This window comes from Podarcis filfolensis (assembly GCF_964270895.1).
Source record: "Podarcis filfolensis genome assembly, chromosome: 3".
Taxonomy (NCBI): domain Eukaryota; kingdom Metazoa; phylum Chordata; class Lepidosauria; order Squamata; family Lacertidae; genus Podarcis; species Podarcis filfolensis.
Genome location: NC_139606.1, coordinates 118,974,561 through 118,991,161, shown reverse-complemented (window position 1 = coordinate 118,991,161; position 16,601 = coordinate 118,974,561). Strand labels below are relative to the sequence as shown.

At 48.0% G+C, this 16,601-nt stretch overlaps 1 protein-coding gene across 1 annotated transcript in view; it reads left to right on the top strand.

Moving 5' to 3' along the window:
- LOC310759019 (uncharacterized protein) overlaps positions 1-16,601 on the top strand; it is a 45,319-nt gene that overhangs the window by 27,166 nt on the left and 1,552 nt on the right. Inside the window, exon 2 of the mRNA XM_083605778.1 lies at positions 9,584-9,806. Within this exon, the coding sequence (XP_083461904.1) occupies positions 9,603-9,806 (204 nt within the window). The 5' untranslated portion in view covers positions 9,584-9,602. The remainder of the gene's footprint in view (positions 1-9,583; positions 9,807-16,601) is intronic.

Genomic DNA, 16,601 nt, shown 5'->3' with positions numbered 1-16,601 from the left:
GGCCATCTTGTCCCCACCCCAGGGCGCCCTCCCTCTGCTCCCCCTTTGTACGCCCCTGGGTGTGAGGGAATGTTGTCTTTTCCTTCACAAATCCTGTCTTAAGGGCACATTTAAGATATGAATAGGGTGTGAGCCTGACCTGGCTCAGGAACTAAGTATTCATCATTACAAAAGACTGGCCAGGCTCCCCCGGCAATCCAATCAAGTGACCATTAAACAGGTAACCTGGCAGACAGGAGGTAAACAACGCACTCAGATTTCTGCTGTAGACCGCCTTTTCTGTGATGTAAGTATGATGTATCTGGGGGGGGTGGTCTTAGGTTACACCCCTTCTGTGATGTATGTATGATATATAGAGGGGTGGTCTTGAGCTCCACGGCAGGGAATTTAAAATGTCTATATAAGGGCAGGCACACCTTTGTTCTGGGTTCCTCCTCCCTCCTGCGTGTGGTGAGCGAGGACCCTGTTGCAACAGATCAATAAAGATCAGGCTTACTAGCTGCTTTGCTTCTCAATATGCTCTGGTTGGCCTCTGTTATTTTCTCCTACCACTGGGGAACCTACGTAAGGACTCTATATGGGCTCTTGGATACCCCATTAGGGGAAAAAGGGCAGATTTTTGTTCACAACAGGTGCAAGGGAAAGGCAGATGACTTGGGAGATGCGAAGGTCTTCAGAAAAAGGAGCCTTCAAAACAGAGGTCTAGAATCTCTTTGAACCAACACCTTGAACTTACCTCAGTTGCTGTTTGGCAGCCCATGCTATTGACTCCCTGAGCTTTCCACATAAAAACCACCGTATCAGACCACATGGGCTCCTTGCGAGCTTGCCTTGCGCGCTTGATAAGAGACATTTACAGCGCCTCATCATTTCTGAGTCCGGCCAAATTCCCACTGCGGTGATTGACGTGAGAATCAGTGCTTCAATCACACACCCACTTCTTTGATTGCACATCGCATCCCAGACTCATCGCTTCCCATAAACTCCTGAGCCCCTCTCCAAAACAAAGGCATTTTCTCCCCCTCTTCCTCCTGCTATCATCTGCCCATCGCCTGTCACCCTAATCAAGTTGTAAATTAATCCCCCAACTCTGGCTAAGAGATTTCTGACCAGAGAGATATTTTTAGCCCTTCCTTTCATGACACAGCTCGGTATCTTTGTTGTCGCTTTTAAGGGAGAAAAGAAGAAAATGCTTGAGTGGCGTTAAAGGACTGATGGTGCTTGACTCCTAATCAGACATGAGGAATGGCTTTTATTCTGACTTGTCTCCCACAAGCCCTCTTCTCAGAAGCTGCTTAAATGATTGCTAAGGGGCTGCAAAGATATGTCTGTGCAGGAAATTTTGCAAGTTGGCTCCCTCCAGATGGTGTGGGCACTTCCTGATCCATCGGATCATAGAACTGTAGAGCTGGAGAGGGACCTGAGGGTCATCTCGTCCAACCCCCCTGCAACACATCTACATTGGATAAGTTTCCATTATTGTGGTCTGAGGATGTGGACAAACTGCGTCAAGAAGTGCAGCCGGCCACCTTTCGCTTGACCTCTGTCCATCATGGCTTCTTAGAGCTAGCCATAGTGGCCAGACTGGGGGCAACCAGAGAGTAAGCAATGCTTCGCTGGAAGAGGACGAAGTGCCTTCCCCTTTGAAGGAGGTAGTGGTGGGTCACTTCCTTAAGAAGTCCATGAAGGAGAGTGTGCTGGGCCCAGGGGTAAACCCGAGAAACGCAGTCCAGGTCCAGTCCAGAATCTGAAGGTTCCACTGGGAGTCAGTCCAACAGGGCCAAGGCAGGACAGAAGGCAGGAAACCAGGCGAGGACAGGTACAGGATCTCAGGCAGGATCTAGCAAACAGCAATGTTGGTCCCACAACCTGGGGTGGGGTCCAGCAGCCTTTTATCTCTGTTGGGTAGCGGCCGGTCCTGATCCCCCGGCGACTCACCTCCCTGTCTCGCCCGAAGGCAAGCACTCCTCCTGCGAGTACTCAGGTCTCTCCTTCTCTCAGACCTGAGTCTTTGCAGCTCAGGAAACGTCGGTGGGTTACTAGACCCAGAGGCCGCCTCAGCCTCCCCTGACCCAACCGGCAGTGGAGCAGCTGTAAGTGATGGCCCAGCTGGAGGCAACGAGGTCATCCCCACATCTGGAGCCAGGGCAGGCTCAGGCCCCTGACTCAGCCCAGCTGGTGTTTGTTGCAGGGGAATCTGTGCAGACTGGGACTCTTCAGGATCAGGTCCAAGACTTGGTTCAGATGCTGCCTGAGGCAAAGGATCTGGTGCAGAGTGAGACTCCTCTGGTTCTGAGTCCGAGCCTGAGAAACCACAGGAGGGGAGAGAGTGTTTGTCCTGTGTTCAAATCCTCCTTGTGGGTTCCCCATAATGGGCTTCTGGCTGGCAACTGTGAGAACAGGATGCTGGGCTATTGTGTGAACTGCCCTGAGATCTTCGGATGAAGGACAGTATACAAAATAAAACTCTGTGATGTCTTCTTCTTTGGCGATCACTCATAGCGAAGCAAGATGGTCTTCCATGAACACAGTCTTAACAATGAGTCCATAAGTGACTGTGGAGGCCAATTCTGGATCCACACGTCCTTACACAGTGGGGACATTGGTTTCCGGGTGGGAGTTGATCACAGTGTGGATGTGCCAAGTGTGCCTTCCTCTTGGCACATTTCTCCCTTGCGTCCTGAGTTCGAGTGTCTTCAAAGCCCATGACACCTTTGGTAAAGGCTGTTCTCCAATTGGAATGCTCGCAGGCAAGTGTTTCCCAATTGTTGGTGTTTTTACTACATTTTTAAAGATTTGCCTTGAGACAGTCTTTAAACCTCTTTTTTTTTTAAATAATATTTATTAAAGATTTTTTTTTAAATTATACAAAAAAGAAAAAACAAAAAAAGACAAAGCAGAAAAATAGAAAAAAAAATACATCCATCATTCTCAAATTTTTAACTTTCGTTACCTTCTTTCTTTGACCTCCTCCTCCTCCCCTTTCTTGTATCCTGGTTAATAATTATCACAGCAAATCCTTTCCATAGTTCATAATATTTTGTCCTTACATTACCTTAATCTATTTTCATCTTGTCTTATAGCAAACCTTAAAACTTAAATCTTATTTTTATCAACTTCTCATAACCATATCATTAACCTAATTCTTTAAACATTTTTACTAGAACCAAATAGTTCCATTTCAACATTTTTCTAACATTCATCAATTATTTTAAATCAGTCCTAATGAAAAAAGAAAAGAAAAAAGATAAAACAATCCAATCTTCATCCAGCGTCCCTTCCTCCTAGTCCCGGATTTTGTCAGTCCTTTTTGTCCCATTAATCTAGCGCATTAACCTGGTATCCTTATATCCGAGGCCCTCAAGTCTCTTCCATGTCCCTTCCGTGACTCTTCTTCATATTTTCCTTTCACTCGTGGGAACTCCATCTTAGCAATGTTTTTGACCCTTTTCAGCAGATCAGCCCTTTAAACCTCTTTTGTTGACCACCAGCATTATGCTTTCAGGGAGACCTCGAAGTCAGTACTTGACATGGCACCCAATCTACTGTATTTTTCGCCCTATAGGACGCACTTTTTCCCCTCCAAAAACGAAGGGGAAATCTGGGTGCGTCCTATGGGGCGAATGCAGGCTTTCGCTGAAGCTTGGAGAGCGAGAGGGGTCGGTGCGCACCGACCCCTCTCACTCTCCAGGCTTCAGGAAGACATCCGCAGATGTCTGAAAGCAGAGCGCCCGGCACTTTGGGAACACATCCACAGCCTAGGCAGCCCTGTGGGAGGTCCCGCAGGGATGTCTAGGCTGCGGATAGCAGCCTGCTTCCTGGAGCATCGGGTGCTCTGCTTTCAGGGCGCCCGGCGCTTCGGGAACACATCCGCAGCATGGGGAGCCCTGCAGGAGTTCGCCGCAGGGCTCCCCACACTGCGGATAGCAGCCTGCCGCCTGGCGCGCAGGGCACCCTGAAGCAGAGCGCCCCTCGCGCTGGGCAGACATCGGCCAGCCCCACAAGCTCGGGGGACAGCAGGGAGGCGCAGCGCCGCCATCCCACTGTTCCTCGACCTGGTTCGGTTTCTCCAACCTGCTTTTTGGGGGGGAAATAAAGGAAAAAAAATTTTCCTTTATTTCCCCCCCAAAAAGCTAGGTGCGTCCTATGGGACGGAGCGTCCTATGGGACGAAAAATATGGTAACTGATCTTCAGGTGCCTAGTAAAAACATTTTACTGTCATGAGTGTTTGAGGGCTCTGCTTTTTAGTGCCTCTCAGCAGCTTGTAGAATTCAAAAGGGCCTGGGGGCCTTGTTGCTACTGAACTGCTTTTGTTTCCCCTATTTATTTTGCTGTTTTAATTGTGAATTGCTTTGAGAGTTGTATATTGAAAGGCGTGGTGGAATTCTTGAAAAACAACAATAGCTGCAGCCCTGAGCACACTTTTGTGCACTGCGGGGAGTAAGGCTTGTTGAGTAAAGAGGAGCTTACTTCTAAGGAAACATGCAGAAGACAGAGGAAAGAAAGTACTTCTTTCCACAAGGGCCAACAATGATCTAAAATCCAGCATGGCTTTCTCCCGATTGAAGTGCAGAGAGTTTGAGGACCGGGACATTCGCAGAGAAACCAAAAATGCTTTTTTACAAAGCTATTGTACTACCAACCTTACTATACGCTTGTGAAACATGGACCACTTATAAATGCCATCTCCAAATCCTCGAAAGATTCCATCAATGGTGAAATATACTCAGAGTCACAAAGTGATTTCATGCTCTTTATTCAGCTCATAGTGGTGAGGAGGAATGAATGAATGAAAGTCCCCTCAAAGTATCTGCTTTATATACATTATTTACACAATGGGCTGCACATGATTGGCTAATTCCGGAATTCTACTGTAAGCCAATCAAGTTGTGGATTCACTTCTATCTGGAGCATGATTGGGTGGTTCCTGCCAACCAATCATACTGCTGCATTGTTCTAGGACCAATCAGACTGCAGCATTCTGAATCCTATTGTTCTAGGACCAATCAGACTGCTGCAGTTTGGATCCTATTCAACTCAGTACATAACAAATGGTGTCTCCGAAAAATTGTACACATCACTTGGGAAGACAGGCGAACTAATATCAGTGTACTAGAAGAAGCAAAGATCACCAGTGTTGAAGCAATGATTCTTCAACATCAACTTCATTGGACTGATCATGTTGTGCGGATGCCTGATGATCGTCTTCCAAAGCAACTACTCTATTCTGAACTTAAAAATGGAAAGCATAGTGCTGGTGGTCAACAAAAAAAGGTTTAAAGACTGTCTCAAGGCAAATCTTAAATGTTTTTAAAAAATTTAAAAAAATTGGGCTCTGAAGACGCTCAGACTCAGGACGCAAGGGAAAAATGTGCTAAGAGGAAGGCACGCTTGGCAAATCCACACCGTGATCAACTCTTGCCCGGGAACCAATGTCCCCACTGTGGAAGGATGTGCGGATCCAGAATTGGCCTCCACAGTCACTTACGGACTGATTGTTAAAACCGTGTTTATGGAAGACAATCTCTTACAACTCTACAATGTGTCTCTTCCAACTCTACAATTCTTTGATTCTGTGATTCTCAAATGCTGCACTAGATGAGGCATTGGCTTGACCCAGCAGAACTGTTCTTGTGTACACATCCGAGCCAGGCAAGAGAGCTCAAGGAGGACACAAAGCTGCAGCCTTGGGAAAGGGGTATGGCCATGGGAGGGGTCCAAGGGCCAGATAGGGATGTCTGGAGAGCCACACTTGGCCTCCAGGCCTGAAGTTCCCCACTCTACTCTATCGCTTGCTTTATTTCCCCTCCCAAAAATTTTATTTTTGTAGAATCATAGTTTTCTTGAAGCCAAACAAAGCAAATGCAAAAGAGCAGCACAATAGATCAGGCAGATACTTAAATCAGGTAAGTAGAGTACTTGAGACCATGAGGAAAACCAGATTTCACCTTGTACTGTTGTGGAGAGAGAATCCTGCATATCTGCATTTGTTGTATGGAAGATAAAATCCCATCAAACAGAACAGAATCTTTCATGATCCTCCAAGCCTTTGGCAACACATAACTTACGAGTTGTTGTTTTTTCTGACAGTGTTAAACTCCACATAATTTAATACCAAAGCGGGACTCGCAAGTTCTGGGAAGCTTTCCGTTTGGGGGAAATTGAGGTTTCAACATCCATGGGCTCATCCACATTCCACTTGTTCCATGTCTAGAAAGCACAGATCTGAGAGGTTTTCCATTCGTCCTGCTGCTTTCTCTGGGAAAAGCTACTGTTTACTGCTGAATCAGAACAAACCTCAACCCGCAGAAAAACCGACTGATGTTTGTTCTGATCCAGCAGAAAAGTTTCCCGGGAGAAAGCAGCTGGAAAAGCAGAGTATGAGCCTCGTGTCAAGAAAGTTCCTGAGAGTTGAACCCTCTCAGCAGATCTTCTCATAGCTTGATTTCTTGCATCGATCAGGGTGTTTGGACTTGAGGGCTTGCGTGACGAGTTCCCACCAACCCCCAGTGGAAATAAAGACACATGACACAATTATTAAGGTTAATGGGCTAAATAAGGCCACACCTTTATTGGTTGCAGGTGATGAGCGGTATTGGCTTAGGCATTGGTCCTAACTGACTATATCCGACTTCAGCCCATACACTTGAAGTCCGGGAAGGGTTAACCACCAGTAGGGGAGTCCTGTGTGATGCACATCAACTAGGAACTTCCCCGGGGTCACCGCTAGGGGGCGTGCCTTAGGCCCTCACCTCCCTAGGCTTCAGACAGGGCCACGACCCCCGGAATCCTTAATCGGACTACCCTTCAATATGTGGGGCAGGTGATGGCGCTACCTCCCCTCTTCCATCTACAGAGCAATGCCAATGCCTATCTGCCAATACCCAGAAAGTTGTGGCAATTTGCTATGAGGCAGGCGAAAACCAAGTGGCTGGTACCAATTTGCCAAGTGGAAAAAATCCAACCAGGCCCCTCAACGGCGACCAACCAAGGTCCATAGCAAGGTCAAGGAACGGAAACCTTATAGGGCAAGAGGGTGGGAAAAAGCAGGAACAGCTGGCAGGTGGGGAAAGAGGGAGATCCCCAGCCGCGTCCTGCATTAAATAGGGCAGGCCACACCCCCAGAGCCAGCCGATTGGCTGGCCAGGGTGTGACGAGGTCGGGAATCCCCCAATCGCGTGGGCTGGGCTCCAGCCACCAAGCGCGTGGTGGGGTCGTGAAGCCCGCAACCCCATCTCCTCTGTAGGGCGGAAGTGGCTTTGCAAGGCCTGCTGCAACATTTAACCTACCAACGACCACAATCTCTAGCCTCCCCGGGGTCAGAGATGGCCTTTCCTTTTCCTTTTCCTTTCCTCCTTGGGGTGAGCAAGCCACATTGCTTTCCGAAGCATGCCAACTGTACGCAATGCTCACATCGCTTTCCCGGCACCGGCGAGGTAGGCGAGGGTTGCAAGCGCGTCACAAATAGAGCTCCCCTCCAGCCAGGAAGCATAATTCTTCGTTCCATCTGCCAGCAAACCTTGGAGCTATCTCGCCCTGCGTGAGATGAAACACAGATCAGGAGTTTCGCAAATAGAGGCAGGGAGGAGGCGGGGAAACAAGCATATCCCTGGCTGCGCTCGGCCTGACTCGCTGCATTGTGACAGGCTTCGAGTACCCTCCTGCCTCGGGGTCCGATTCTCTTAATTTACTTAATGAGTAACTGCACCGTCACAGGTTCTGCTTGAGCCATCACACCAGTGAGCAACGCTAGGGTTTGTTTCAGCATGGAGGGAAGGGCGTCATCAGAGCTCCCCCCCCCAGCCGAAGCTCAGTTCCGGCACCTTTCAGGTGGGCGCCATTGCCATTCTAAGACAACAAAGGAGAAGTTCATGCTGAGCTCTGGCCAACCTTTTTCTAGAAAAATGGCACTCGCCGTCACCTTCATAAGTCAGCTGCAAGAGACCTTTCTACACAACTTGTGAAAGCTGCCCGTGTTTCTTTTTCATTTGTTTATTTGTTTATATTTTAAAAATTGTATACTGTTGTGTCGCTTTAAAAAATCTTAATAATAATAATAATAATAATAATAATAATAATAATAATAATAAATTTATTTATATCCCGCCCTCCCCAACCGAAGCCAGGCTCAGAGCGGCTAACAACAGTAAAAGTAACAGTTTCACAATAAAATCACAATCAATTGCCATATTTTTCGCTCTATAAGACGCACCAGACCACAAGACGCACCTAGTTTTTGGAGGAGGAAAACAAGAAAAAAAATATTCTGAATCTCAGAAGCCAGAACAACAAGAGGGATCGCTGTGCAGCGAAAGCAGCAATCCCTCTTGCTGTTCTGGCTTCTGGGATAGCTGTGCAGCCTGCATTCGCTCCATAAGACGCACACACATTTCCCCTTACTTTTTAGGAGGGAAAAAGTGAGTCTTATAGAGCAAAAAATACGGTAATTAAAATACATTCTAAAATCAATTCATTCTAAAATCAATTCTTTGAAAGTCAGGCAGTCAGGCAGGAGCAGAAGAGTAGAAGAGCAGTTCCCGCCCCCTCCTTTCTCAAATCATCAGATCAGGAGATTCTTGCAATGGGAGGGGGTGAAAATATCAAAACACCCTCCGCGCCACACACCCCTCGGGAGTGCGGCCGTCCTAGGCAGTGCGGGCATATGTTCTGCTGCTACCGGGATGTAAGGGTCAGGTCACCCCGGGTACCCTGGACCTAAGTTGTTCAGGGCTTTGTAAATGAATGCAAGAGCCTTGAACTTGGCTCAGTAGGAAGTGGACATGTTCTTGCAGCCGTGGCCCTGCCGTCTCCTGTGTTGTCCTTAAATCCCTCTTCAGAACCCACCTTATCTGCAAATCCTTTGAATTTATATGCTTCTTGATTGTAAGCATATGCCCGCTTACAGATTAGCCTCAACCAGAGCCAGGGCCTTTTCAACACTGGCCCTGGCCTGGTGGAACTCTTTGTCTCATGAGACCAGGGCCCTGTGGGATCTGATTTATTTCCGCAGGGCCTGTAAGACAGAGTTGTTCTGCCTGGCCTTTGGCTTGGAATCAATTTGATTACCTCCCCCTCTTCTTTTTTCCTTTCTCCTTCTGTGATGGAACTCCTATTTGGGGACTTCCCTGGCTTTTTTCTGGCCCATGTAGGACCAGTCTGGAAATTTAGCCTTGGTGAAGACTTGACGTTTTTATCCCCCAAAAAGTTTTTGATTGAGTTTCCACTGAAATGAGATTGCATTTTAATGTTTTAATGTTGTATTTTAATCTTGTTTTTTAAGCTGTATTTCAATCAATTATTTTTATACCTGGTGTTAGCCACCCTGAGCCCGGTCTTGGCTGGGGAGGATGGGGTATAAATAAAATTTACTATTATTATTATTTATTTATTTATTTATTTATTTATTTATTTATTTATTAAGCATGAACCTCTGTGGGGAGGCAATACTGCAGGACTAGTGAGAATGACACAAAAACCTACTGGGTTGGAGTTTTCTTCCACTTCTAGTGACCCAGAGTCAAAGAACGGGCAAGGACAGTTCCATCTTTTGACCATTCCACTCTCCCTGGTTCCTTTTTGCAGGTTTTTGAGAGCTGACACCATGAGGATCCTCCTTTGGAACATCTTGTCATTCTGTCTGCTTGCTTACGCCCTCAGCGACTGCCGGAGAGATTGTCTGAACTGCCACAGACATTTGTACAGCCACCAGCAAGATGACTTCAGCCTTCTGGTGAGTAGTCCAAGCAGCGGCGGGCTTGGGTCATATGGCACACAGTGCAAGGCAAACCTACCTGATCCATCATTTGTGAACCAATGCACATCCTTTGAAATTTGCACTTCTCTGAATTTTGCAATGAGTTTCTCCAGCCAAGTAGTGTAATAAAGAACAAATTAGGGGACATTGCTTTGCAAAAATGCGTATATTAGGCAGTATTGCATGCATTTGCACTGAAGTGCTGGTGAATTTTTAGTAAAGGTACAGTGGTGACCTCGGGTTAAGTACTTAATTCGTTCCAGAGGTCTGTTCTTAACCTGAAACTGTTCTTAACCTGAAGCACCACTTTAGCTAATGGGGCCTCCTGCTGCTGCCGTGCCGCCGGAGCACGATTTTTGTTCTCATCCTGAAACAAAGTTCTTAACCTGAAGCACTATTTCTGGGTTAGCGGAGTCTGTAACCTGAAGAGCATGTAACCTGAAGCATATGTAACCCAAGGTACCACTGTAAAGGTAAAGGGACCCCTGACCATTAGGTCCAGTCGTGGCTGATTCTGGGGTTGAGGCGCTCATCTTGCTTTACTGGCCGAGGGAGCCGGCGTACAGCTTCCAGATCATGTGGCCAGCATGACTAAGCCGCTTCTGGCGAACCAGAGCAGCGCACGGAAACGCCGTTTACCTTCCCGCCGGAGCGGTACCTACTTAGCTACTTGCACTTTGACGTGCTTTCAAACTGCTAGGTTGGCAGGACCAGGGACTGAGCAACGGGAGCTCACCCCGTTGCGGGGATTCAAACCGCCGACCTTCTGATCGGCAAGTCCTAGGCTCTGTGGTTTAACCCACAGTGCCACCCATGTCCCTGTGCCACCCTCCCAACATCATGTGGAAATGTGGAGAACTCAACATAAGATTGGAAAAAAGGGACCAAAACTGACAGATTCACCTGCCCCTATCCTTAACAGAGGCCACCTGAGGCCCCTGCCTCACTCTGCCCAATGCTAGGGCCAGCCTGTTCTTGATATGCCAGCAATGATTTTGGGCCGCCTTCTAAGCTCCAGTCCTGGCAGCTCAAAACCAGGTTTCAAAGGAAGAGGTAAATACCGTTCTCATCTCCACGCTTTTTCTCTCTCCTTGGCTGATCAACAGCGACACTTTTTGCAATGGGCTTTTTCTCCTTCCCTCTCCGTCTCCCGCTTCTGGCGCTTGCTCCTTCCCATTTGATGAGAATTTATGTCCCAGCCATTCCCTGCCCTGGCTCCATTTCTCATTGAGTGGGGCCCTAAAGAAAGATCATCGCCAAGGCATCCATCTAGGTCACCATCTGAGCCCACCTTGGAAGTGTGTTCCAGCCCGGCCGATTTGCCCCTGCCTGCACAATAAGCTTATTTTAGGATATCTCCCCCCCCCCCAATTCCTGTGAAGCATCTCTGAAACAGAAAGTGACTCTAGAAGAGGTCTTTCTCCGTCTGGTCCCTTCCAGATATCTTGGTGCTATGTGGTCCTGTGCCCCAGGCCAGCCCTTGGGGGCTGGACTAGAGGACTCTAGAGGACTCTGCAATTCTCTGATTCTACAATTCTCTGATTCTATAAAGAAGTCCTTTCTTCTACTGTATCTGTCAAGAATTGTCCAACATTCCGCTTCATCAAATGTCCACGACTTCCAGTGTTATGAGAAAGGGAGAAAAAATTATCCACTTTCTCAATGTCATGCATGGTTTTATAAACTCCTAATAATAATAAAAAAATTGTATTTATATCCCGCCCTCCCCAGCTGAAGCCGGGCTCAGAGCGGCTAACAACAGTAAAATAATACAGCATTCTAAAATCAATTTCATTATAAAATCAGTTCAAATCAAATTAATGGCAACCATTGGGCTAGAGTTCTGTGAGGATTACCAAAGGAGGGGGTCAGACTGTGCCTTGGCCAAAGGCCTGGTGGAACAGCTCCGTTTTGCAGGCCCTGCGGAAAGATGTCAAGTCCCGCAGGGCCCTAGTCTCTTGGGACAGAGCGTTCCACCAGATCGGGGCCACAGCCGAAAAAGCCCTGGCTCTGGTTGAGGCCAGCCTAATCTCCCTGTGGCCTGGGATCTCCCAGATGTTTTTGTTTGAAGACCGTAAGGTCCTCCGTGGGACATACCAGGAGAGGTGGTCCCGTAGGTATGAGGGTCCTAGGCCGTATAGGGCTTTAAAGGTTAAAACCAGCACCTTAAATCTGATCCTGTACTCCACCGGGAGCCAGTGCAGCTGGTATAGCACCGGATGAATGTGATCTCGCAGCGAAGACCCCGTAAGGAGTCTCGCCGCGGCATTCTGCATCCACTCGAGTTTCTGGGTCAGTCTCAAGGGCAGCCCCACGTAGAGTGAGTTACAATAATCCAGTCTGGAGGTGACCGTTGCGTGGATCACAGTGGCTAGGTCAGGGCGAGAGAGGTAAGGAGCCAACTGCTTAGCTTGGCGGAGATGAAAAAATGCTGCCTTTGTTATAGCTGCAATCTGCACCTCCATGGAAAGGGAGGTGTCGAAGATTACACCCAAACTCTTAACGGACGGTGCTAGCACTAATTGCGCCCCCGCAAGAGATGGGAGTTGCCCCCCCAATCCCATATCGTCCCGTCCCAGCCACAGGACCTCTGTCTTCGAAGGATTTAACTTCAACCGGCTCCCACATAACCATCCAGCCACATCCTATGATGTAAATTTAAAAGTCCCAAATACTGCAATCTTTTATTCCCCCACAGAGGAGTCCCTCCATCTCCTTGATCATTCTGGTTGCCAAACGACCAAAGAGGGCTTCTCTGAAATTAAGGCACGGACAGGATCCTTCGCCTCAAAATTATAGGAAGTTCAGTGCACTCTTATGCCTTTGACCTTGGAGGGCTTCCTTTCCACAGCTGATACTGTCACGGCCGGACGGTTTGTGGATTGGAATGAATGAATGAAAGCAAGCATGCCTGAATGAATGAATTAGCAAACCAAGGAGCGAAGCCAGCGTCAGCTGTCTCGGCTGGACTCCACACGGTGCTGGCAAACCATCTCCTGCCCATTAAGAAAATGCAGTGGACAGGTCATTAAGATTCATTTAGTCAGCCACCTCATTTCAGGGAAATGCCAATTTTGCCACCAGCCACACACACACACACACACACACACACACACACACACAATGGGTGCAACCTTGAATCTCACTCCAAGGGCACTGCAGAAGGCAGAGGCTCTCTGCTAGCATGGTGCAGTGGTTAGAGCAGGGGTCAGCAGGGGGCCGGTCCACTGTCCCTCAGACCTTGTGGGGGGCCAGACTATATTTTTTTTTGGGGGGGTGAACGAATTCCTATGCCCCACAAATAACCCAGAGATGCATTTTAAATAAAAGCACACATTCTACTCATGTAAAAACACGCTGATTCCCAGACCGTCCACAGGCTGGATTGAGAAGGCGATTGGGCCGCATCTGGCCCCCAGGCCTTAGTTTGCCTACCCCTGCCACAGTTCAGCCCCCACATGAGATCAGCTGTCACCAGCAATGTCTCTTGAAGGCATAGAGTCAGGCCACATGGAGCTGACAGCTCGGTTCATAGCTGTCAAGCGTCCCTTATTTGGCGGGACAGTCCCTTATCCCAGCGCCATGTCCCGCTGCTGTCCCTTATTGATGATGTCCCTTAAATAAACTACTGAAGGTAATGGGGCCCTTTCTATGTCCAGCTGTCCTTTGTCAACAACAAATTGTTGCTGTTTTTTGTGTTGAATATATACTATATGGTAAAATAGGTATCTAAAGCCATTTGCATGCAACAAAATATGTATTTTATCAAAGTAATTGTTGATCCCTTATTTTGGCTTCTGATCCCTTTTTTCGAGGCTGCTGGTCCTATTTTCAAATCTGTAAGTTGACAGCTGTGGCTCAGTTTGCCAAAGCAAGAGCAATTTCAAAAGGCCTCCCTTCTGCGTGAAGAAGCCATTCGGGACAAAAAATGTAGAACTCTCTGCTCAGAAGACCCAGGGAACTTCAGAACTTATAATTAGTCCAAGTTGCCCACTTTGCTCTTTCTTGAGTCAGGCTGTGCAGAATAAATAGAAAGCTAGACTTTTGCAGGGCTGCGTTTTAAAAAAATACAGACAAGCCACCACACACACACAGAGAGAGAGAGAGAGAGAGAGGGTAGAATTAAATGCAAGCAGTTCACCTGCTAATGAAAGTTGGGGGTGGAGAAGGGAAGCCTTTGGAAACAGTAGCCTGATTGCAGAAGTAAGCGGTTTAGCAACCTGAGCGTGAAAAGAGAGCTGGGTTCTTCGCTCTTGGCACTCAAAGACCCCTTGCTGTGAATTCAATTCCTTTCCAGCAAAAGGGGGGAAAGGAAGTTACTGTCTTATAATTGACTTCTGATGGAAGTCAGTGATCCCTCTAAGAACCTGTCTGCAATCAATTAGTTATGGGGTGAGAAGAGATGAACAGAGAAAGTTTGGGGTCTGGGGGGGGGGAATATCTCCTGGCTACCTGCTAATATATGCAAGACTGGGACCTTCTCAAATACAAGTGAAGTGTCGCCACTTGGACGAATGCTAGCAATTCAGCCTTGTCATCCCGTGCTATCTGGGGCCAGTTTTTGCATTAGACCCACAGGCCTCAATTTCCGCACCTTTGCTGGGAAGCCTGTCTCTGGAAGTCCGAAGCACTCGTGTGAATGATGGGAGAGAATGATGAGAAACTTTGTTTGTTTGTTTGTTTGTTTGTTTGTTTGTTTGTATGGATCAGAAGCTTTCAAGGTTTCAGAGAAGTGGTGTCTCTAGGAAGGCAGTCTGTGAAACCAACAATCAATCACATAAGGCAAGAGGAATTAACTCTTTATTAGGGAAAAAAAAGGATTTGCACAGGAGTGCCATGCCTAATGAGTGCAGCAACTCATCTCTGGTAGGTCTGGCCCCAGTGCTGGATTTACATATAAGCTAAACAAACTATAGCTTAGGACCCCACTCTCTTGGGGCCCCCAAAAATTTTTAAAAGAAAGAAAAACCCTGGATGTACATTTCCAAAATATAAGATAAAAAAACAAATAAAATAAAACCTACATGCAGCAACAGTGTTTTGTGTTGTGTAGGCTCCTATGATGTAAGTCATGGGCTCTGTCTGCTAGCCTGCTCCCTAAAATATCACTGGTTCGCTCCTTTCTATATATAGGGTGCCTACATTCTGCATGGACTGTTTGCATGGCAACATGTAGCATGCAGCTGCAGACTGCAGTGCAGCACAGTTGAATGTTGGTCAAGCTGTTGTGCCTGTTATCTAATATTAAAGAGTGCTTGTAGACTGATGATCAGGCAGCATAGGCCAAGGGTATGAACATATATTCAACATAAAAACCAGCGACAATTTGTTGTTGACAGCTGGACATATAAAGGCCCCATAACCTTCAGTAGCGGAGGGCCTCATCAAACCTAAATCTGGCCTTGTCTGGCCCCCATGAAGCAGTTGTGGAGAATGAAGGTCCCCACCTCCCCACAGCTGCCTAAGTCCCCTCCTCTCCAGGGTTTTTCCCCAAGCAATCGGAGACTATGTCTGTGTGAAGCTAACTTCTCCACTCTCTTTGTGCCTCTCTTGATTCCGGCAAACCAGGGAGGAGGGGAGTAGAGGCGGGCGAGGGCGGTGAGCCTCCACCTCTTCCCTGGCGCCCTCCAGAACGTGGCGCCCTGGCACCCCGCGCCACTAGCCTTTATGAGTAAGACGCCCCTGCCCACAGGAGTCAGAACCTTGAGCATCGGGTGACACCGACTTTTAAAATTTCCCTCTTTCCCCCAGAATACACTGTGAGCAGCATCACTGATACATCATCACTGCATCACTGGCATGTCACAAATGGGGAGGGGTATACAAGGGTTAGGGACGCGGGTGGCGCTGTGGGTTAAACCACAGAGCCTAGGACTTGCCGATCAGAAGGTCGGCGGTTCGACCTTGACGGGATGAGCTCCCGTTGCTCGGTCCCAGCTCCTGCCAACCTAGCAGTTCGAAAGCACGTCAAAGTGCAAGTAGATAAATAGGTACCACTCCGGTGGGAAGGTAAACGGCGTTTCCATGCGCTGCTCTGGTTCGCCAGAAGCGGCTTAGTCATGCTGGCCACATGACTAGCTGTGGTCAGCTCCCACGGCCGGCTCCCTCGGCCAGTAAAGTGAGATGAGCGCCGCAACCCCAGAGTCGTCCGTGACTGGACCTAACAGTCAGGGGTCCCTTTACCTTTACCTATACAAGAGTTACACAAGTTCAACATTAGGTCCCTTTATCAGACACCTTTCCAAACACCTCTTAAGTACCCATCGCCCAAAGAACAATAAAAACTCTTGACATCTCCTTACCCTCAGGGACTTGTCTAGAGATGGGCTTTCAGAACACCTGACTTGCCCAACTGACTCTGCTGATGTCCAGTGTTGCCCCCCGGTCACTCCCTGGGTGGGGGGCCGTGTCTGTGCTCTCACACTTGGGGAATTATGGCGGGATGCCCTGTTCCTGCTGCCTATGGGACTTCCTGCTTCTTGGTTCACTGAGGGAGGTAGAGCCCAAATTCACCTTTCTTTAAGGGTTAAATGGCATCGGAATGAGGAGAGTCGGTTAAAGTATGGATTTTCTATGAATTTATAAAGCTAAGTATCTAGCTGTCGTCGAAAGGATACATTCAGGAATAATATTTGTAGCATTGTTGGGTGGCACTGTGGTCTAAACCACAGAGCCTAGGACTTGCTGGTCAGAAGGTCGGCGTTTCGAATATCCACAATGGGGTGAGTTCCCGTTGCTCAGTCCCTGCTCCTGCCAACCTAGCAGTTCGAAAGCACATCAAAGTGCAAGTAGATAAATAGGTACCGCTCCGGCGGGAAGGTAAACGGCGTTTCTGTGTGCTGCTCT